At 48.1% G+C, this 21,972-nt stretch overlaps 4 protein-coding genes across 4 annotated transcripts; 2 read left to right on the top strand and 2 right to left on the bottom strand.

Annotated features, from left to right (window-relative positions):
* Positions 1-1,870: 1,870 nt before the first annotated feature.
* Positions 1,871-5,806, top strand: TRUGW13939_09064 (uncharacterized protein; the record flags this gene model as incomplete). The annotated part of the gene is made up of 5 exons (XM_035492189.1): positions 1,871-1,885; positions 1,946-2,088; positions 2,156-4,069; positions 4,123-4,185; positions 4,429-5,806. 5 exons carry the CDS (start codon positions 1,871-1,873, stop codon positions 5,804-5,806), a joined length of 3,513 nt encoding a protein of 1,170 aa, XP_035348082.1.
* A 392-nt stretch (positions 5,807-6,198) lies between these two features.
* Positions 6,199-7,021, bottom strand: TRUGW13939_09063 (uncharacterized protein; the record flags this gene model as incomplete). Its single annotated transcript, XM_035492188.1, has 4 exons — positions 6,199-6,574; positions 6,641-6,744; positions 6,808-6,942; positions 7,001-7,021. 4 exons carry the CDS (start codon positions 7,019-7,021, stop codon positions 6,199-6,201), a joined length of 636 nt encoding a protein of 211 aa, XP_035348081.1.
* Positions 7,022-8,278: 1,257 nt separating this feature from the next.
* Positions 8,279-8,581, top strand: TRUGW13939_09062 (uncharacterized protein; the record flags this gene model as incomplete). The annotated part of the gene is made up of 1 exon (XM_035492187.1): positions 8,279-8,581. One exon carries the CDS (start codon positions 8,279-8,281, stop codon positions 8,579-8,581), a length of 303 nt encoding a protein of 100 aa, XP_035348080.1.
* A 9,087-nt stretch (positions 8,582-17,668) lies between these two features.
* TRUGW13939_09061 (uncharacterized protein) lies at positions 17,669-20,988 on the bottom strand (the record flags this gene model as incomplete). Its single annotated transcript, XM_035492186.1, has 3 exons — positions 17,669-19,092; positions 19,156-19,450; positions 19,501-20,988. 3 exons carry the CDS (start codon positions 20,986-20,988, stop codon positions 17,669-17,671), a joined length of 3,207 nt encoding a protein of 1,068 aa, XP_035348079.1.
* Positions 20,989-21,972: the final 984 nt, after the last annotated feature.

Raw genomic sequence — 21,972 nt, 5'->3', positions numbered from 1 at the left:
TGTAATTATGCTATTTAATATTAATATTATTATTGATGACGACCAACGCTTCTGCTCCGGTCCGGCTCAGGCCATTTGTTCGCATACTTTACAGTCTGTCGGCCTAGTTACTGCTAGTAGCCTGCTAGGAGTCTTGCCTAGCATTCCGCCTATGATCCCATAATCGAGTCATTCATTATTGTCGACTCATCTCGTGACCTCCGTAAAGAATGGGGGTTCGGGCATTTTCCACTGTGTTACTGTATAGTACGTACTATGTATGACCTACGCTAATACTTCTATTGTTGATGTTTAAATCATTGTCTATTGTTCATTGCTGAGCCCATTATTCCCACTCCGGCTAGCCCCGGCTCGCTTTACTTTCTTCACCGAATAGCCTCGCATATCTAATTGCCTACAGGCTATGAGGCTGGTCAACCTTCAAAGCCTCAACCCTTTAGCGTGCCGCCAAGTCTGTAATTCCAATTTCGCAACATCCTTCTAATACGTATACACGACTATACAGCTCCGCAGTATCCGTACAAAGTCAAACAGTAAATAAAATATTACTACGTATGTATCATTTTGCCAACCACTGACTCGATAATCGCCCGATCAACCCCGGTCGTATAGGCCGATCTGAGTCTCACACAATCAGAAGCAGAAATGTCTCCAATCCCCGGCCCAATAGCATCGTGAACTCGCATTAATTTGCCCGCTGATCGTAAGGCATGTCGCATATCATTATCCGTCGACTCCAGTTTTTATCTATCACGTGGAGGTGATCAACATTACTTTTCATCATCGCCGTGCATTGTCATTATTCCATCATCATGGTGATTCATTACATCTTGTTGCGTGCTGTCGGGCATTTGCCGTTCTTCATTTCAAAATACTGCCAATTAGCTTGATTCATACGGAGTAGTTTAGCTGTCTACTCCGTACACGTGGATTATTTGGATTAGTACTTGTACGTAGTGTTGGCGCTAGATGTGCACATGTGATCGCCCCCTATCTGACAGATCGACATTACCCGTTTCAGAAGCTCGAGTACGGAGTACGGCGCGCAGTTACTCAAATTAAAATAGGGGCGCGATCAGCTGATCCGTTTGCTCCAAATCTGGACAGCTGGCTCTCGTGCGTGCTTTAGCTAGATTAGGCGGTATCCGAGTGCATATATTATTCTTGGGGCTTGGCCTGCGAGACTCCCTTGCAGTATCAGGCTGTCACCCGGTAGAGGCTGAGAATGGTCTGTCGCTGGACGTGCAGCAGTCCCACTCTAGTTGACCTTGAAAGAAAAGGAAATGATTCGTTTGGTTTCACGTTGTCAGGGAGTAAACACATCGCTGCTCTGTTATTCGACGATAATTACGGGGTACTGTAGTATATAAACTACAGCTATCTTTATTGACACTGCGGTGAGCCGCGAGACTCTCCACCTGCCATGGCACTGACGCCCTTTTATGAAAGCACCTGCAGCTACAAAGTACATACCATCCTGAGGCCTGACATCCAGAGTACAGATTGGGTTCCATGTTACAGAGCGGCCAAAGCTTCTCGAAGCTTTCTGTGCTTCTAGTCCAACCTCCAGTTGATAGCTTTCCCGAACGGGCGTCCAAAACGCCGATCGCCCGCAAAATATAAACTCCAAATTAAGCCTAACCCGTTGTAGTTGTTCTGTCAAACAGTGCAAACATCCCTCTTGATTGGCGTTCCGTTATCAGATTTTGATTTTGATTTTTCGAGTTTGTTTGACTTGAAATTTAATGCCAGTGTTGCTGCTTTTTGCGCGCAATCTACCTCAATTCGAATTGCGCTGTTCTTTGTATCAGTTTTTTTGAACTCATTTATTCATTCGTTTATTTTCGTTTGATTGTTTAGAGTCGCAGCCATGGAGGGAAATCCGGTATTTACCCTACCTTCCTCGCAACCTCGCAAACATAGCCATTGACTGCTGGACATATAGGAAACCACCAATAACGCGTCTGACAGAACACCTATCGACGGTCCTCCAGCAAAAAGAGCAAAGCTTGACGACTCAGCCAATCCCGAAGCCAACGCACCGGCACCCACCGAGCGAAAGCGGGGTATAGCTCCCATCAAAGCAGAGTACGTCGAATTTCTTGATTGAGAAAGTAGATCACTACAGTGCTAATCAAAACCAAAACTTGTTTAGATATATTGTGAACCACAATGGCGACCAGCGTGACGCTTCGACTTCGGTACAAGACGACGACACGGCCGAGGGCGCTGCCCACCAGGAGCGCGGAGAGGGAAAGGACGCAAAATACAAGCGCAAGGGAAAGAACTCTGGTCAAAATACCGGACGCAAATTCGGCAGGTCGAGAGACGAAAAAGGCCTTTGCTCCTCGAGGGCTAACCATCCCGAATTCTCGCCATCCGAGTGCAACTACGGCGCCAAGTGCAAATTTGAACATGATATTCGGGTGTACTTGAAGGAGCACAAGCGTGAAGACCTACACACGTTCGATGACGTTTGCCCCGTTTGGCAGGTTCGGGGAACGTGCCCCTCTGGGTGGAAATGCCGTTTTGTTTCTTCCCATATGACCGAGCGAGACACCCCCGATGGCAGACGCGAGCTGGTGCTAGTCGAAGACGAAGAGCGCAAACAGAAACCACAGCCCTCGGTGTCCGTCGCAAACGAGGATGGATTGGTGAACGTGGTATCTACAGAGGCCAAAGACTCGCTGAAAAAGAGAAATCATAAAACGCCCAGAGCCGACGAATACGCCTCTTGGATTGAGCTAAATACAAAGGAACTCGACAAGCACCTTCATGGTGGGAATAAGCATGATAACCAGGATGCTGCAAACAATGAACAATCTACAAACCCCGAAGAAGCGCAGGAAGAGAACCGAGCTCAGTACACTGAACCTCCCTTTCTACCGTCTGAGAAAAGGAGAATCTACTTCGGTCCAGAAACCCCTGCTCTTGCTCCACTGACGACCCAGGGAAACTTGCCATTCCGCAGACTCTGCACGGATCTAGGTGCGCAGTTCACGTACTCGGAGATGGCGATGAGCATGCCACTGCTGCAAGGACAAAAAGGCGAATGGGCACTTATGAGGGCCCACCAATCGGAAATGGCACCTCCAACACTATCTTCCAAAGCAAATGTTGTTCAGGGTTACGACCATTCCCGCGATTTTAAGTTTGGCGCTCAGATCGCGGTCAACAAGCCGCAATACGCAGTCAAAACCGCCGAAGTCTTGACCGCACTGGCCCCGAGTCTCCGCGTCATCGATCTCAACTGTGGATGTCCGATTGATTTGGTCTATCGTGAAGGTTCTGGGTCTGCTCTGCTTGATTCACCTGGTAAGCTAGAGAAGATTCTACGTGGCATGAACGCCGTATCGGGGGAGATTCCCATAACAGTCAAAATCCGCATGGGCACGAAAGATAATCAGCCTACTGCGCTCAAATTGGTCGAGCGGTTGACTTTGGGTGGTTCTGACGCTCAAACCACGGGCATTGGTCCGCCTGGCATCGCAGCAATTACTCTTCACGGTCGTAGCAGACAACAAAGATACAGCAGAAGTGCAGACTGGGGTTACATCTCTGAATGCGCAGCCCTTGTCAAGAGACTTCGTGAGCAGTCAGACGAGCTCGCGGACACTGTTCGAGAACCTGATGAGCGCCAGCAGCCAAACGGGGGCAAGGTGTACTTCCTTGGAAACGGTGATTGCTTCTCGCACGAAGACTACAACGACCATGTTCAAAACGCCAATGTCGATACCGTGATGGTTGCCCGTGGTGCTTTGATTAAACCTTGGGTCTTTGAAGAAATCCAGGCAGGCCAGTACCTTGACAAGACCGCATCGGAACGCCTGTCGCTGGTTGAAAAGTTTGCCCGATATGGAATGGACACATGGGGCTCTGATGAGCATGGTTTGGGCACCACACGACGCTTCTTGCTTGAATGGCTAAGCTTTGCCTATCGCTATGTGCCCGTCGGCATCTTGGACTACCTCCCACCCAGAATCCAGGATAGACCGCCGGCGTTCAGAGGCAGAACTGAACTTGAGACTCTCCTCGCGAGCGACAATTACAAGGATTGGATCAAAATAACGTGAGTCATACATTTTCTACATAATGGTGTTCTAAAACTGACATGTTTTACAGCGAGATGTTCCTTGGACCAGCTCATCCAGACTTCAGGTTTGCGCCAAAACACAAGAGCAATGCGTATGATGCAGAGACGCAGGGCTAGTAAAATGATTGCCATATGCACATAACCACAAAAATAGATCTTTGTTTATACAGTGCTCCGGCGCATTCAGATATAAATTTGTAGATCTAAAGACGTAGTATACTCGGCTTTGATTGGCTAATGGTAAGCCGCATCCACATGTAATGCCGCAACTCTCGCGCCTTCACTACTTCACAACCTCCCCAAACTCCTCATCTCGCATGCACGACAGGTTGAAGACATCAGAACACGCATGTAATGTCCATAGATCTCAACTGGGAGGCCGCAACCTCTGGGCCCGATGGCGAAGAGCTTGCGGAGCGAATCCGCTCCTTCATCCACGACAAGTTCCAGCAAGTTCCTCTACCACGCTTCATCCGCTCTGTCCAAGTTCACTCCTTTGAATTTGGCGATATCGCGCCGGAGCTCGAGATAAAAGACCTGTGCGATCCGTTTCCTGATTTCTACGAGGAAGACGATGACGACGGTAGCACCACCACCTCGGATACCTCGTCCAGCGACGCGGCGAATCGGCGCAGTATGACGAGCCATGCGGGCACCTCCACAGAAGGGTTTGATGGGTATACAGGGCCTTCGGAATTTACGGCGCGATCTTCTACGTTGGATCTCCGGCATCAGGCATCCCTACGCTCGCCAATTGGGTTGGGCGATCATCTCAACTCGCAGTTCAGGTCGGGGTCTCCGAGTATTCTGCCGGGAGGGACGTCGAATCTGGGATATCATTTAATGCTGGGGAACTTGTCTGGAGCTCAAACTCCGCTGGCTGCTGTTGCCAGCGGCTCGCCGTTTCACCCTGGATGGCCGGATGCCATGGGCGACACTCGCAGCATGGCGGATTCGACAGCATATGGTGGCGGCAGAGGAGGAGCTGGTGTGCGCCGGAACTCGGAGATCGAAGTTGATAACCACTCGCCATCTCGACCGTCGACGGCGAATACAAACCCAACCCACTTCTCGCAGGGACCAAGTATCGAAGGCAATTCCTCGACTGTCACGAGCAACGACCCCACTGTCATTTACAACGACCATGCGTCTTCTTCGACGGCGCACACCACCACTCATGCTACTCGCGACGACCATCCCCCTTCTATCATGGACGAACCTCACGAACCCCCGCAGCATATACGGGAGCGCCGCCCGGAGGATTTCCAAGTTATATGCCGCGTCAAGTACGCCGGGGATGTGAAACTTTCCCTAACAGCCGAAATCCTGCTCGACTACCCCATGCCGAGCTTTGCGGGCCTCCCGCTGAAACTGAACATCACGGGCGTCACTTTTGACGGTATCGCTGTCGTAGCCTATATCCGGCGACGAGCCCATTTGTGCTTTTTGTCGCCAGAGGACGCAGATGCTTTCGACGAAGAGGAACAACCCCGTCCTGCCGCTAGCGATGATGGCGAGAGCCAGATCCCGACACGACGGCGCTTCGGTAGTTTGCTTCAGCAGATACGTGTGGATAGCGAAATCGGCCGCAACGAGAGCGGCAAGCAAGTCCTCAAGAATGTGGGCAAGGTCGAGCGGTTTGTGCTTGATCAAGTCCGCCGTATATTCGAGGATGAGTTTGTTTTTCCCAGCTTCTGGACGTTTCTTGTATAAACCCTATAATCCTGGTGAGTAAGGACTGGGGCGCGCTGTACGATATGGCTAGATGAAGTGATGTGATCATGATGAGACTTGTTGCAAAGAAAATACTATTTTTTTTTTCTCAATCGTATTTAATTACAAACATAACGGATTTACTTCTGATTCAAAACACGCTTCGAATTCGTCACTCCCTCTCCGACAGAGATCTCTCCACTTCCTAACACTATCGATATGAACACAGTAAAATGCATAGTGCGTCCTACTGGCCACCATTGCGCCGAGTAGATAATCAAGACAAAACTACTCAAACTTTGTAATCCATCATTTTCGAGCTCTGAACTTTTTGTTTTGATGCAACGTTTCTTTCACAACAGCATTCAAAACGTCACGGAGTTGCTAGCAGTTCATCGGTCTTTCTTGGGGGCGCTGTCAGATCCAGAGACCTTGTCACCCAAGTTGTGGTACTCGCGTTGCAGGCCCTCGGTTTGCTTCTTCAAGGTCTCAATGTCTCGGTCCTTGGCCTCGAGCTCCTTCCTAAGACGGCCAATCTCGCCCACGCTTCCGGCTTCGGCAACACGGGCGGCGTCCTTACCACCAGCCTTCTTGTCGCCTTCGAGGAGCTTGACGCGGTCTTCGAGACGGAGGACGTCAAGGATCATGATGTAGGTACGGTTCAGGATGAGAGAGAGGAACAGCGTGAAGCCACAGAGGTACATGTTTCGCTGCGAGTAGAATTTCCGGGCCTGGACTTCCATGCGCTCAGTACCAAGGGCAGCGGCTCTGCTATTCTCTGTTAGCGCATGTCTAAAACGAGCTCGGCAAGGTTCCGACTAGGATTAGACTGACCCAACACCGGTAGTGTCCTTGGAGTAGGCGGCCATTTCAAGCTGCACACGGTAAACCCGGTTGACGCTGTCAATGAAGAGGATGAGGATGAAAATGAACGTGATCTAACACACGCAACACCCCAATTAGAATGGCCCATCCGATGGATTTGTAGAGTTTGACTATACCTTCAACCCATACTGTAGTTTTGCTATTAGAGGGCTCTCCGAAATGAAAGCGAAAAGCTTTCTCTTCACTGCGTAAGGAAGAGGGACGATGAGGCCCATAAAGACCACCATCTCGAAGACGAGAAGGAGGAAGACCTAGCACCGCTCATCAATATCGTAGTTCAGGGAAATTGTTCGTACTGGCGATACTTACGAGGCTGTAGTAGAGCGTCATCGTGAAGATTGGGCCTGCAAGCTATTTTTTGAGTTAGAATCAACAACCCGACGAGAATCAACAAACCATCGAAAGCTTGCAGGGCAACTTACACTGTATGTTTCCTTTTAATATCAAATTGAAGACGCCGAGATGAGCAGCGTAAAAGAAAAGGGCAAATTGGTACGAATGTGGAGGAGGACACCGTGAGGAGAGGTGGTCGTTTTTGTGCAGCCTAATGTCGGATACGTCATTGTCTGGCGCCAAGCTAGGAAACCACGTGACTTATCCGCCAAGCCTGGCTTCTTTCCTTCGGGCCCAGCTGCAACCATCACAGATGGTGAACTTAAAAAACTGTTCGTTTATGACACTCTGAGAACTGTCAAGTTAAGATAGGAAGGTAATCTACATGCAGTTTTCTGATAAGAAAATGAACGCAAGATTACGATGCGTTTTGCAGCGCTGCCGGTCATTCACGGTCATTCATCCTGCTCTAGGGTTACTAACTGTTTTGCAAATCAGAACCTTGATAAAATAAAGAACAGCAATTAAGGTGCTTGCAGATCTACGGCTGAATGATAGCACTCTCCCGAAAAGCTAATATGGAAGCTCGTGAGTCATTTCGCCAGAACACTAGTATTCTTCTAAGCCTCTCAACGCTCTCTGCGCCGCATTCATCCGACATCGAGAGCAATTATGACTCACTAAAACCATATGATTCAGAAATAATGATATCCATCGGGACCGTTCTGTCCCTTCCAGAATCTATTCTTTGTCTCGCAGGCGTGCAATCTAGCGTACTTTTTCTCATTCGAGGTCTAGAAATAAGCGCTCAGATGACCATCGCAGCATGCGCATCAATGGACGCGTATGCGGGCCTAGCCGCTTAGTGTCACTGGCAGCATGGCCCTATTGGTGCTGAGTGGACTATGAGGTTCGCGAGTTTTGAAGAGCAGCAGTGCCGCTGGCAGCCTCAGCTCTGGGCCTGCCTAGGGGAAACCAAGGATGTGTGTGTCATCAGCCTCGGGGGGATTGCTAATCTCGGTCGAATATAGACAATACTCAATGGCGACGGCTTTTTTTCGGTCTACAGGGGAGTTTTAATTCAGTTATCCTATGAGGGTTTGATCCGGGTGTCAATGTTGGATCACGACGAAGGACCAGGGGGACCGACACCGCTTCAAAACAGGAAAAAACAGCAAAATCTCGGCGTGAAGATCAATTGTCTCTCCCCAATCAGAACTGCATGAGAGTTTTCCGCTACGAAAGCAATCAAAAATGGAGGGGGGAAGAAGAGAAGCCCTGGGCCGTGGTAGATTGCCACCCTGCGACTATAGGCCATGCTTCGACTGGCATCTGCAGTACACTGCATATCCATCACATATTCACGCGCAAATGGCGTGCGAGGAGCTGGAGTCTACACGACTTGTCAAGGGCGCTGGTATCCGACAATACCATTCTTCCGCGCCTTCCAAGGTTCTTCGGACACTTGACCGTTTGGAGCAAAACGGGACGGATAATAGTCATGCGGCGTCCTTGGAAATCGTCATTCGGAGCTTGGAACTATCGAGCATTCCCTAGAGGAGGTGCCACACACATGCACACATCCCAACACCTCCCTTGTTCCTTTGTGCCTAGCTGCCTAGCTGCAGACACCAAATAAAAAGGGGATTCACCGTATTTGCCGACATGCGGGGGACCCACCGCAGGCATGGAATTACAATTAGTTCATATCAGACGACCAACAACTGACGCTGAGAGGGATGCTGATTCGCTACGTAGGCGGTCTCGGTGGCTATGAACGATATTCCTGTGTTTGTCGTTTGAACTGCTACTGGTGGTATGCATGGTGACATGCAAAAAGGAAAGTTTTTTTTTTTTCTCTCGAACGCCTCCAAAGCGCGCTATGCTTGTTTTCCATGCATGGATTTACGGCAAAATAATTCCCGAGATAATGACAAATGTTTTCTGTAAATGCTGTGGGTTTAAATTCTGGGTGCTAACAAAATATATCAATGGTTACAAAGGGGAACTGTAACATGAAGGAGCGTATTTGACATCTGGAACGAGAAGCAAAGATGTACACAAAATGCACAAAATGCACAAAAGTAATTAGATACATAAAAAGAGCACAAAGACGGATGTTGCCATCATTCTTTAAAATGTCCAATACTGAATCGTATTGTAATAGAAGTGAAGTTTAAGGAAAACAAGGGTTGTTCAAAGCCAGACCGAAAAGTGTGTTATGAGCGAAATATGCGAAACATAAGCGGCTGTTCAGGATGATCGATATTCGAGAGCGCGGTTTCAAAAAGAGGAGTGCTCGAAGTACGTTGATGCCGAAAAAAAAGGTGAGTCCGATTGTAAACGTGTACGCTGTTCAACCAATCTATATTCGTAACATCAGCTTTGGGAACCTTTCCCTGGTGGGATTTTTTACTGACATCAACATCAACCATATCTAACCCCCATGTACAGGGCACATGAAGCCATCCTTTCGCGACACCTTTTTCTCGGTGTAATGGCCAGGCTGGCCAGCATTGGGGCAGGTGACGAGAGGGATCTCCATGACCTGGCAGCCACAGTCGAACTCGGAATACCAAATGGAGCACATTTTGCCGGTTTGATACGTTTGGGTCTTTGGTGTAGAGAAGAGTTGGAAAGTTGCTTGGTTGTTTCAAAGAGTCTTGAGAGAAGTGGTTGGTGTTTCGTTTTTTCGTTCTCTTGTGAGAAAGGTAATTTGAATGATCTGGTGAATGAGAAGAGAAGAAAAAAACGGTGCTCTCCTGGCTCCTTTATATAAGTTGCGACTTTCTAGACTCCTTTGAGGGGCGTCATAAAGAAACCAGCAAGTGTGACTCAATATGGGAAATGACCTCTGGGCCACATTTTCAACGGACAAGGGTTTTAGCAATTAGAAGCTGTTGGCGGCGTTCTGTAGACGTCAAAAATGATCTGCAAGGCAACTACAATAAGATCTACTGCACCAACATGTAAAAATTGTACGCGCTAATCAGCGCCTATATGCAGCAAGCATCACTATAATCACAGGATATATCATTACCAAACGGGGTAGGTCAATAGTGTCTGATGTGCCTCCGATGAGGAGAGCACATGAACATAGCGATGTGGCGTCTAGCCCACCAAGGCAGACACGGCAGCCAAAGAAGAGACCAAGCAAGCGAGTTCGGCGGATGGTTTTAGTAGTGGTGGCGTCTTCAAAGATCATATTCTGGAGGCGGTAAAGGTTGAAATGGGTTTTTTGAACCCCTTTTCCGGTTTAGGAAGGCACCGACCTGCTCGTTTGGGAGCTTAACGGGTGATGTTGGCTTCAACGGCACTTTGAATGGCCAAGTAGGGACTTCTGTATAAGGTTAATAGGGATACACCACGGAATTCAACGGGGCGAGCCGCCAATGGCACGGCAACGATATGCCCTGGAGTTGTCATAACTTTTGCACCGGCCTTGGTTTCGTTGACAAATAACTGTGGACTTGAGACGAACGCGGTCCACCAAAGGAGGGCCAGAGCAAGTTCCATTGGCGTTCGCCAAAAGAGCGCCAGTTTTAATGAGTCAAAAAATCCCATAAGTTTCATTGGCGTTCGCGGATGTGCTCAGTTCTGAACCACTAGGCAAACGTTCCGGAGTCTGCCTTAATAGAAAGTTGACAATCATCTGCCAGAGTCACATCTGCTCTTTGACACATCTCATTTGCCGAAGATGTTCAATGGAGGGCCCAGGCGAATGAGACGGGGCTCTGATAGACAGTGTTGGTGACAGATGCAAAGGAAAGGCGGCCACACTACGCCAACCTCTAAGGCAGGATCGAGCCAATCTCGCGGTTCAGAGTGCCGGCCGAAGGGACCACATAGCGAGAAGCGAGCTTTGTTCGCCTTGGGGGATCCGGATATGTAGAGACTTGGTGAAAAGTGGGATTTAGCCTTTCTGTAGGGGCAGTCGATGAGGTTAGTGGAGCGGCGCAGGAGTGCAGGCAAGGCCGAGCCAGAGCCAAAAACACGGAATCAGAGGCTCGTTGCCTATGGATTGACGCTTCTCGAGGCGCGGACAGAGAGTGAGAGAGAAAAATTTAGGGCTCAACAAAGCTGGAGAAGATCCGAAAAGCAAAAAGCACAGGCAATTCGGCGGCGTATCCGGGTGGACTAGAGGTTCCAGAGCTCTGCGCCACGAGCCGGCAGCATGAGCAAAGCCCCTTGCCGCTGCGGCTGGGCGGCAAGGTACATAGCGTGCGTGTCGCCAATTCGAATGAATTGTTTTTAAGAGCCCGAGACCCAATCGTTCGGGCGCCGCTATATACTGGCCATCAGCTGCGTTCATGCGCTTTCAGATTGCCATTAGGTATTTTCTAAGGCAGAACAAGGCAGACTGCAGGTCGTCCGCCCTCGCCGCAGGACCCGACCTCAGCTTCGGTGCGATCGCGGTCACATGACGGATTTGCGATCGGTTCCTGACTGACATATTACTAGAGTTGATTTTGTGTCGTCGTCGTCGTCGTTGTTGCTGCTGCTGGTACTTTGTTTGTTTTGGAATCTGACAGTGTTGCGCGCGGCTCTTAGGGTTAGGGTTAGGGTTATTGCCTTGATTTGACTTGAGAATACATGACTTTATACAGGATAGATTGTATATTAAGGCTACGGTGGTACGTCCATTTAAGACTAAAATCAGTCTGCATAGCATCCTGCCATGTCATCTACTTTTTTTTTCAGCTGCCCCTATAATTTCCTAACCACCTATACGTGGTGATGCCTTTAATATAGGCCAGAACCCACTCTAAATATTCTCAACCACGACCAACAAATCATGATATAACTGGATTCATATGTTTTATTTTTGTACCTCGAGGGAACTGAATGCGTGTACTTAGTGATTCGGAAGTCATAGCGATTGATAGCGTTGTATGACAGTCTTGCAGTTAGAGGTATTCTTGCTCACATTTGATATCCAGAGCTTGCACGAAAGTAAGCTATAGTACTCCATCACTAATGGGCATTAAAAACTTATCTACTTTTTATATCCAACATATATACACAGGCTATGAAACACAATGCTTCCCTGTTTTTCTTCGACTCCAACTTGTAATAATCAATTCCAACACTAGTCCGCCGCGTACTTGACTAATTCAACTTGTTCACATCCATTTGGCAAATCTTTAATTGGTGCCGCATCCCAGTACAAGTCCCAGTTGTCAGTTGTCTCGACGCCTGAACTCTGCGGGCAATGAACCCATCCATAGAAGCCGTCACAATCGAATAGCAAAGTCCCGTTTTCCGCCCAAGAAAAACCAGGAGTAGGGGATTGGTCGTCGTTGAATGACTATAGAGTAATATTTGAAGGCCCAAGGCACGTCCTGGGATCATTGTCCACGGAAACCCCGATACCAAGTGTAGTATCGTTTTTTGATAGCTGTCGTGGCCGCTGATTCGGTGGTGTTGAGACACAAGAGCTGACCAAGAGGGTTCTCTGCCCCAATTAAATCCAGAAAATAGTTGCCGTTGGAGGTTTGAGATATGTTTTTCCAGTAGCGGCAGTTTAAGTACCAAAGAACGGGTATACTTGAAATATTAACCCCCAATGTTGGTTCCAACGTTGGTTCTAATGTTGGTTGTGGCTGACATCGAGATCACTCTTAACCTTAAATATATGAGACATGGATTAAAAATGCATGTCTTTTTAATTCATGTCTCATCATAAATTCTATTGGTTCATTTTCTTGCGCGATATTGCACATCTACGGAGTCTATACACCAGCCAATGGTAAGTGTTTGATTATTCTGATCTGCTAAAAGCCTAAATAATTATACTCATTACATACGTCCGGCCTCCCGATGTTAGCCTTGTACAGTGTTTCATGTATTCTCGCAAGGCAGGATCCCTAGAGAATTAGAAAGGGGAGGGTCGAAAGAGAAATATATGAAATTCATATACCAAAGCCACAAAGGGGAATATTCCTGAAATTGCAATATAAAATAAAAACAAATAGTTCAATAAGGTATTACATTAGTTGCTAAAGTCGAGAGGCTGCTTACAGCCGCACGAGCCAAATCGAGGCACCCGCTATCTCGCGCGCGACATATTGCGACCAACCCTATAGTACTACTAGTATAGTAGCCCCCATTATTAGATACTTCGAAAAGGGAAGTCGATTTCTCTCCACGGTACCCAAGAGGTAGCGTACTTATCCCTACCTATGTGGTTAAGAGTGTTAGCCAGCTTGCCACCAAGCAACCAAAAAGAATGAGCGCTGTTATAAACACCCAAATCCTGTACAAAATGGCACTTTTTATAACTGAAATCTCCACCAAACTAACCAGTATATACTTTAGTCATCAATAACAGTATGTTGTCCCACAGCTCTTCTACCGGCAAATTATAGCAGTTATATTTGAATATAATTATTTCATAACCCGTTAGGCGAGATATAATAAATGATTTGTTAAGTTGGCTACTTCCATCTTGAAATATATAACCTTCTCTAGAGCAAGTCGATCATGACTCAAAGTATCGTTCATCAAATAGTTTGGTAGAGACAATCAAGCTGCTATAAAGAGCTAGATAGTCTAGGAACACTTTCTTCTAGGTTTGTGCCAGGATTATGCACCAGCCATGGGCGGCAGATGTCAGCTCATGTACGCACAAGTCAATATTGCACACATTGTATTGGACAGTTATATTTTAGTGCCAGCAAGAAAAAAAAACCACTAAAATAGCTTCATTAATTGATGTTCTGTAATTTTCAGATTGAAAATTCTGTATCAGGACAAGTCTCATCTTGGTGAAAAACTGCAAGTGACTTGGCTCTCTATAATTACTAAGATTTGCTAAATTTCCCTTGCCGTTTGGCTTCAAGGATGTTATCGGCTGCATGCAAGATAGATTATAATAAGCAGCAGGTTGAGCAGGCCCGAGCACATGCATGAGATGACGGAAACATAAACCCGTCCATTGGCGCTTCTACGCGGTTATTATCTCTGGTTTTTTAGTTGGTATTTTTAGATGGTTTTTTAAACGTTTCAAATGTTAAATATAAATTGATATCCATTGATCAATTGATGTAGGTGGATTGCCTATCAGCTTTCCGTTGTCGATACAAGTCATGATACCTCAAGCGAATACTTTCTATCTAGTTATTTCCCTTTTTTTTCTTTCTACATGTGTAGAAAGTTACATGGTTACATAAATTGCATGCACTGTACATGCAGTCATCAATTGATCATAGATGACTGTTCTTTCTTTTCTTCAGCAGTTGCGGTTGTCCGGTTGTCCGGTGAACGGATGAAGAAGATATATATACATACAGACCAGTTGACGCCATTTGACTAAAGCCACAGCATCAATTGATTAATCAATTGATGCAAAGCTTAAATATCCAGAACATTTAAATTTATTTCCATCAATGTATCCCCGAATTACGGAGTACATTGATCGAAATCATCCAAAACGCACACATCGAGACGCGCTCTTGGCAGCGGGAAATGCGGAAATCGGAAATCAATTGATGCATCAAGGTGAATCAATAATACTACTAACCACAAAATTGGGGGCGGTTGCCATGCATTACTGCCAATGATAGTGGGCTTGCATCTGCTATTTGAGTACCTTGGCACACCCTGATTGAGACACCCCCAGAACCCAGGATAAGGAGTCTGCCAAGAAAGGGAGATATTCACAGCGTCATACCCCATTCCCGCCAAGTGCAGGCAGTGCTTTATAATTGTTATTGATTGTCCGCAGCCCCCAAGACAGATCCTCCCCCGCCGTATCACTTATTATTATGTACACCCCGACGGCGCCGACTCCGTTTATTGGGGCAATTGGGGCTCCCGCGGTCATATGACCTTGCACTTTACAGTGGACACTGGACTATCGAGCAAGCTAACTTGGCTACTACTGTTTTACTAAGAAGCATTCGTTTAAATGCGAGTGCTCCGTGTCATTATTACTGCCGTTATTATTAATTACTGTGGTGAAATAATGCAAGGTTGCAGTCGGACTCCTGATGCATTTCACCTCGGCGATCGCTCCAACCGCAGGTCTGGGCGCGATGATCGGGTTTGAGCGTCAGCGTCAGCGTACTCCGTAGATAGCTGGATAAAAAATCACAAGAAGATATTAATAATAATTTACAGTGGGGTGGTTTCAGACCGATCTGGCGTGCGGTGTATGTGTATCCGGATCCCAATACGGCAGAGCAGCGCGCCCACGTTGGCCGCTGACGGAGAACTAACTGGTTGGCGAACAATCACTCCACTCGCACCTCATTATTTTTTTCTTGTCTTCTTTCTGAATCTACGCTCTTGTTCTTGCCAAGATAGTACCAAGAACTTGGGGTGGCACATCATTCCTGGGCATCTCATACACAAAAGTCTGGGCAAGAGATAAGCCCCCCCCCGGGTCGATCACCCGTCACGGTCCGGAGAGAAGGAAACCCCAAAAGTCCCAACTCCCAAACAAGGACGCGATTCTTTTTGGCATATATAAGTAGTGGCCCCTCTTCTCTTCCTCTCCTCTCTCCTCCATCTCTTCCACCTTCAGTCATCTTCAGTCATCTCATCTACCCAAAGACCAACGAAGCAATCTTCCCAGTCCAAACAAACAAGCCATCATCATGTTCCCTCAACTCCCCAAGCTCAGCCAGTTCCTCGTTCTCTCGCCCCAGACTGGGACCAAGACTACTGAGAATGTCTCTGCTGCTGCTGTTATCCCCGAGCTGAGCGAGGCTGTCGTGCCCATTCATCGCTCCTCGTCGACTTCCAGCACCGAGTCCTCTGGTGGATTCCTCAAGCTTGGCTTTGACCGTTCTTGAACAGCCTTTTTTTTTTTTAATTCTTTTATTAAAAAAAAATACAAACTTGACGAACCAATTTACGAAATCGATGCAATTATTTGATCGCCAAATCGTCTTGACATAACCGACCAAAAAAAATATCATCACAAATTTCCTGATCAGAGCGACACCCAAGAATCAACGGTCTACGGGGGGGACCTTTCTTTTTTTCAAGTTTCTGTCTGTCTGCGTCATGACCAGCCAGCCACCTCAAAACTTCTCGGCTATCAACATTGAACAGCTCACATCTTACTCCACGACTCATTTTTTCTAAAAAAAAAAAAAGAGGAAGGGGATGCTCATTTGTTTTGAGAGCTGACGCGGCTTCCGGGGTGGGACTGTTTTTATTTGCCTTGTTTCGAGTTTAAGTTTTTTTTTTTTCTCTTTCACTTTTTTCCTTTTTCATGTTATCATCATCATGCGGTCTCGGAAGAAGGGAAGAGAAGAGAAACGAAAAGAGGGGGGGAGGGGGAAGAACTCGACTCGGCATGTGTTTTAAGCAATAACGTACGAGAGTAGCGTAATCGAACAAATCAGACGCTCTTCTTGCAAAGGAACCAACCAGCTAAACTTTACTAATGTAACTACTAAAATCACGTACAAAGCGGGGGGTGATAAAAACACTGGATCGATCTGGTTGGCGACGATCGCCTCCCTTCGGTTAAGGATTATTCACCTATTATTATTATCACTGATGAAGAAGATAACCAAACAAAAAAAAGGCTAGCCCTAGTACACTGAGTAATCGGTCATTCTCGGTTGTCCTCGGCACAGCGCCGTACCGAGTCCAAAAATAATAACCAGCCGAGGCGGTTTTCGGAGGTTGTTTACAGAAACATCGTCATCCAGTACAAAGTTTCCTAAACGTTGATATAGACACAAAAAAAAGCACGTGTCAAGTGTTAATTACATCATAGATATTATTATTAGTGCATTTAAGATTAAAATTTAGGAATTAAGAAAAACAACCCGGCTCATTCTCTTCGTCTCCCCGCATTTTCGGGAGAATCCGTCTTGTCTTCCCGCGAAAAACACTCTGGCCCTCACAACGAACATGCAATCAAATGCTCCTAAATTTTATTTATTCCGAATTATAATCTTCGTTGCTTCTTGGCAATGAGGTAGTAGATCCACTGCTTCTAACTGGATTCTGTCACTGGCGATGCTTATTTTCACTTCAGTCAACTGCATACCAAGTACATCTACTACTGAATACTAGAGATAACCCAATATTTCAAATGTTGATTCCTAACTAAGTGTGTTCTACACAACAAGACGACACTGCTCCAAGTAAAACTCCAACTTCAATCCGGGCTCCAGAGCCACAATACATAGACTGGACCTATCCCACAAAGTGAATACTCACACATCGGTCCTCGACAAATATAACAATTGCGAGCCACCGTGTAGTGAGAAGAGAAAAAAAGAGGAAGAAAAAAGAAACACCAGAATATCTTCTCAAACATCAATTACAGTGAATTGAAGAAAAGTAAAGATGAAGAGGGAAAAAAAAAGGTAAAATGAAGAAAGGCGAAAAAAAAAAAAAAAAACCAAATGCAGTGACAAAGGGACAAATTTATATTCACATAGGAAATAGTAACAATAATGCTAAACATTAGGTATGCATGTATGCAAAAAATTATGCATGGCAAGATCGAGAAGCCACTCCACTGCAGTCACGATCGTACAGAACAGAACAACAGGAGGTACTAGCTATGGGGGTATCACGGTGGCTTGGTATTCAAATCGCCTCCTTCTGCGGGAATCTTCTGCAAAAAACACACACCTGCTTTGGACCAAATGTCTCTCGACTAGGTTCTGGGGATCATTCACCAGCCCTAGCCTTGCCTCGACGACGGAAAAAGTCCATGACTTTGCGCGCCGCTCCCGAGCTCCCAGAGTGATGAGAGGGATCTCTCTCGTACTCGTACGCGTCCGCAAATTTGCGGTTGCTCTTCTGCAACACCCCTGGTTTGGGCCTGGAAATTTGCATAGACGGCCGCGACCTGCTGTCGTACCCGCCATTGTTGTGGTTCGGGTAACCATAAAAGTCGTTGTTTGCATGCTCATTGGGTCCCTCGGCGTAGGCATCAGTTTGGTATTCTTGCAATTCCGCAAATTGCCTGTCTATATGAGCACTATAATCCGTCTCTGTTGGCCGTTCCGAAGCGCGCGTAGTAACGTAGGCTTCGTATGTATTTCCACGGCCAATTGACCCGCTAGGACCGGTAGCCGGCCTAGAGAAGTTGTGCTCTTGACTATCGGTCTCACTGTGCTGTTCGCTTCGTCCCGAGGATGATAGCCCCTTAAGAGAATTGATGAGCGAAAACCGACGTGGTCGCCCTTCGCTACGGCTCATGCGCGAGGTAGACTGTCGAGAATCTATCGAGGCTCTCGAGTCATCACCTGCATAGGGCTCCTTCATGCTCGTAGGCGGGTATCGTTTGCTAGGCTTTGAGCGAGGACCTTGACTCGAGCGATTGCCAAACAGAGATCCCGAGCGTCCAAAGATCTTCTCACCAATGCTGCTGACTGTACTTGACCGCTTGTGGCCACGAGGAATGTCCGCCGGAGGATTCGGGCTATAGTTGGACGGCAGTTGATGCGTGCTGGGCCGCCCAATAGAAATATCGGCCTCTTGAGGTATCGGCGCTGAGATGTTGTATTGTTTGCCGTTCTTGGGCTGGGCTAGACGACCCTGGGCATTTGTCGCTGCCACCGTCGGTGCAACAGGCTGGCCGTACGAGCCACGAGAAGGAAGCCTGCCAGCACTTAGAGACGCCATCGAGTGTCCAGTATTTGGACGTGTGTTGTACACTGCTCCAGTTGTTTCCGAGGTCGAACGAGGGACACCAGGTCGGTTATCCTGGCTCGAAGAGGAGTAGTCTGTCCGACTAGCTTCTCCACGCGGTTCGCTAGGGAGAGGTTTGTTCTGATCAGGAGGAGCGCGGGGGCCTGCCGGTACCGCTGCTCTGGGGGTTGATGTTGATACATCAGCGGCCGAGTTGGCTGCACTCCGCGAGCTGGATTCGCCCCGGGTGGTCTGTGACTGAGGCGCGACATATTCCACCTGCACTGTTCTTCTCTTCTGTTCCCTTGAAGTCTTTGTCTTCTCGGCCGACTCGTCCTGAGCGACTTTTCCTTGCTGGTGGGTAAGACCCCCGAGCGTTGACGTGCCGGTCTGGAAGCTCTTTTGTGGTTCGCGAACGGAAGCGCTACGGGCGAGAGTTGGCCCTTCTTGTGTCCCTTCTAGTAGCCCACAAGTCAGTATATGGCCTTGTTCTAGTTTCTGAGAGACAGAACCAAACATACCGGCAGGAACCGTGGTGGTTGCAATATCAGAAATATTGGTAGTGCTGCTTGTAATGTGAGATACGACATGCGAAAACTCGCTGAGCCAGCTGTGACGAGCAACCTCAAAGAGATCGGCACGTTTGCGAGGGTCCGGAACGAGGATTCGCCTTAACAAGTCACGGGCATGAGGTGTGACGTATTCGGGGAAGGTCAAAGGTGTTGAGACGATATATTTGTACAAAAGGTTAATGTTGTCGCCTTCGGGGTTCGCTGGGTCGTCGTCAAAGGGCAAGTAGCCAGCAAGCATAGCATACTAGAGAAATTAGTAAAACCGTCTAAGAACTACTCGTGTGTATAACGTACCAGAATTACACCACAACTCCATACATCCACTTTTCGGCCCGTGTAAAGGGAGTCGCTCACCACGAGCTCCGGGGCAGCATAGCACGGACTACCACAGCTCGTCTGCATCAAGTCACCACGTCGAAGTCCGTTGGCATCCAGTTTATCCAGGCGCATCCTCTTGACAAATTCACGATTGGTCAAGTTGTATTCGATTTCATCGCTGAGTTCATCGCCCAAGTTGAACGTATTGGCAAATCCAAAATCGGTAATGATAATGTTACGATTTTTGTCTAGCAGCAGATTTTCCAACTTCAGATCACGGTGCACGATTCCCTTTTTGTGCAGGTAACCGACACCAGATATGAGCTGGGCAAAGAGACGCCTAGCCGCGTGATCCTTCAGATAGCGGTTATTCAGGATGAAATCAAAGAGCTCTCCTCCAGACGCGTATTCCATGATGATTCCAATGTACCGGTCAGTCTCCACCATCTCGTGTAGTCGCACAATGTTGGGATGCGACAGATCCCGAAGAATTGAGATTTCTCGATAGATCTTGGGCAGTCTGCTCGGATTGGCTCCCAAGCTCTCACGGCGTATCAGTTTGATAGCGACCTGTACACCCCCCTCTCGTCTCCAGCCAAGCTTGACTTTGCCGAACTCGCCTTCACCCAAGGTTTGCCCGAGAATGTACTTGCCAAACGTAGTTTCTTTTCGCCGACTAGATTGGTTGGAATAGTCATGACGGCTCTTCATGGCCCCGCGGTTGTTTTCATCAACACCCTCTTCGCCTGAAGCTCCGAAGACAGGGGTTGAAGATGATCCCACGGCTGCTGAGTTTTGAGCATCCACTTGGCGTTCATGCTCGCGCTCGATATCTTCAGCGGGATCTGTAATCTCAACGTGGTTTAGGATCGGGTTGAGGGCATCGACCTCGGTGGACGAACCCGTTCCGGTGTTGTCAGTACTCTTCTGGCGACGTTGGCTTCGGCTGTCGTTTGTGTCAGATGGAGTTTCAGAGGACTGCTGTGCTCGACGACGGGACCTGCCCTCGCTGGTTTCATCGCCTCTGCTTCTTGAATGGCTTGACGCGTGGTTTCGGGGCCGCTGGTGTGATGAGGTTCGTGGGGGGATTGCTAGCCCTTCGGGCACATTAGAACGACTCTGACTGTGATCAGCCGAAACAGGGCTCTGCGAGTTGGCCAAGTTGGGGGATTGCTGGACAGAGGCGTTCATGGTGGGCGATGCTGATCCGTAGGGAGCCTGCTGCGGAGCAAGAGTGGAATTAGGGTTCACACCATTGGTGGTTGACTGTGGGTTGGAACGTCTTGATGGAGGCGAGCCACGGGCCGACCTGTCGACAGACTGAGAGGAGCGAGAATGTTGTTGTTGATGATGTGTGGCTGAGGCTCTGGAAGGGTACGCATTCTGGGGGTGGGAGGTGGTGTAAGAGGTGGTGGGTGCGGCCGAGGTATGAGCAGGAGCCGTCTGCATGGCAGCAGACGACATGCCTTCAGATCGTTTGCAAGCACGGGGTGCACGGTCAAAAGATGTGCAGGGGCCCCCGTTCGTATGCAGGCGAAAAAGGAGAGCTACTACGCGAGCGCAACATGCGATGGAACGAGAAACAGATGGAGAGAAAGATCGAAAAAGCACGGTCACACACAAAAGCCTCTCAGAGGATCGACGAGTAGGTGGGAATGAGGGCTGTCAAGCGAAGAATTCGTAGAATGTCAGTGGAAAAACCACACGTGGCCGACGAGGAATGTGGGGGTGAAGAAGAGTCAAAAATAACGGAGCATGCTTTAAATGTGAGTCTTTGACAGGCAATGACCGGGGAGGAATCAGGCACAAAGGCTGCAAAAGGATGAATGAACAGTGGCAGCGACCCACACGCCAAACGCGTCGGTGGGAGGAGTCAAGGAAATGGAGGACAAACACAATGCAATTGCCAAGTTCCGGCGCGGCCAATAATATTATTTTCGTTGGAATTTTTCTTTTATTTTCTTTTCTTGTTTTTTTCAGAGAGTCTCCGATGGCGTTGCTAGGTTTATGGTGGGCGACAGTCAAGGTTTTCGACAGGCACTCTGGCTTCGGGTTGTCCGACGAGACCAGGACGGGGAGACGCGCAAAAGGCTATTCGCGACGAAGGCGATAGTAGAAGCGAGGCGACAATTAAGCTGAGGTCGAAAGAGACGGAATTGGCGAGCAACGACTTGAAGCGACAAGCATTGTTGTCAGGAGCGACCAGGATAGACAGTACGGATGCGCCCGAGGAAGAACGGGGGGGCGTTGGACAAGCCGAGAGAAAGCAACGGCGGTGGGTGAAGCAAAAAGGGGGAAGGAAAAAAAAACGACCATTAAAAAGCCGGCGAGCCGGCCTGGTCGGAGAAGCGCAATCGACGCAGCGGCGCAGAAAGGGAGGGGATGGGCGAGAAGCAGATGAAGATAGAGAGAGGGAGGGAGGGAGAGGGAGAGAGCGAGATGAGTTAA

The sequence above is a fragment of the Talaromyces rugulosus genome, chromosome V, assembly GCF_013368755.1.
Source record: "Talaromyces rugulosus chromosome V, complete sequence".
Classification (NCBI taxonomy): domain Eukaryota; kingdom Fungi; phylum Ascomycota; class Eurotiomycetes; order Eurotiales; family Trichocomaceae; genus Talaromyces; species Talaromyces rugulosus.
The sequence above is the reverse complement of the archived record's forward strand: the minus strand, read 5'-3'. Positions and strand labels throughout refer to the sequence as shown.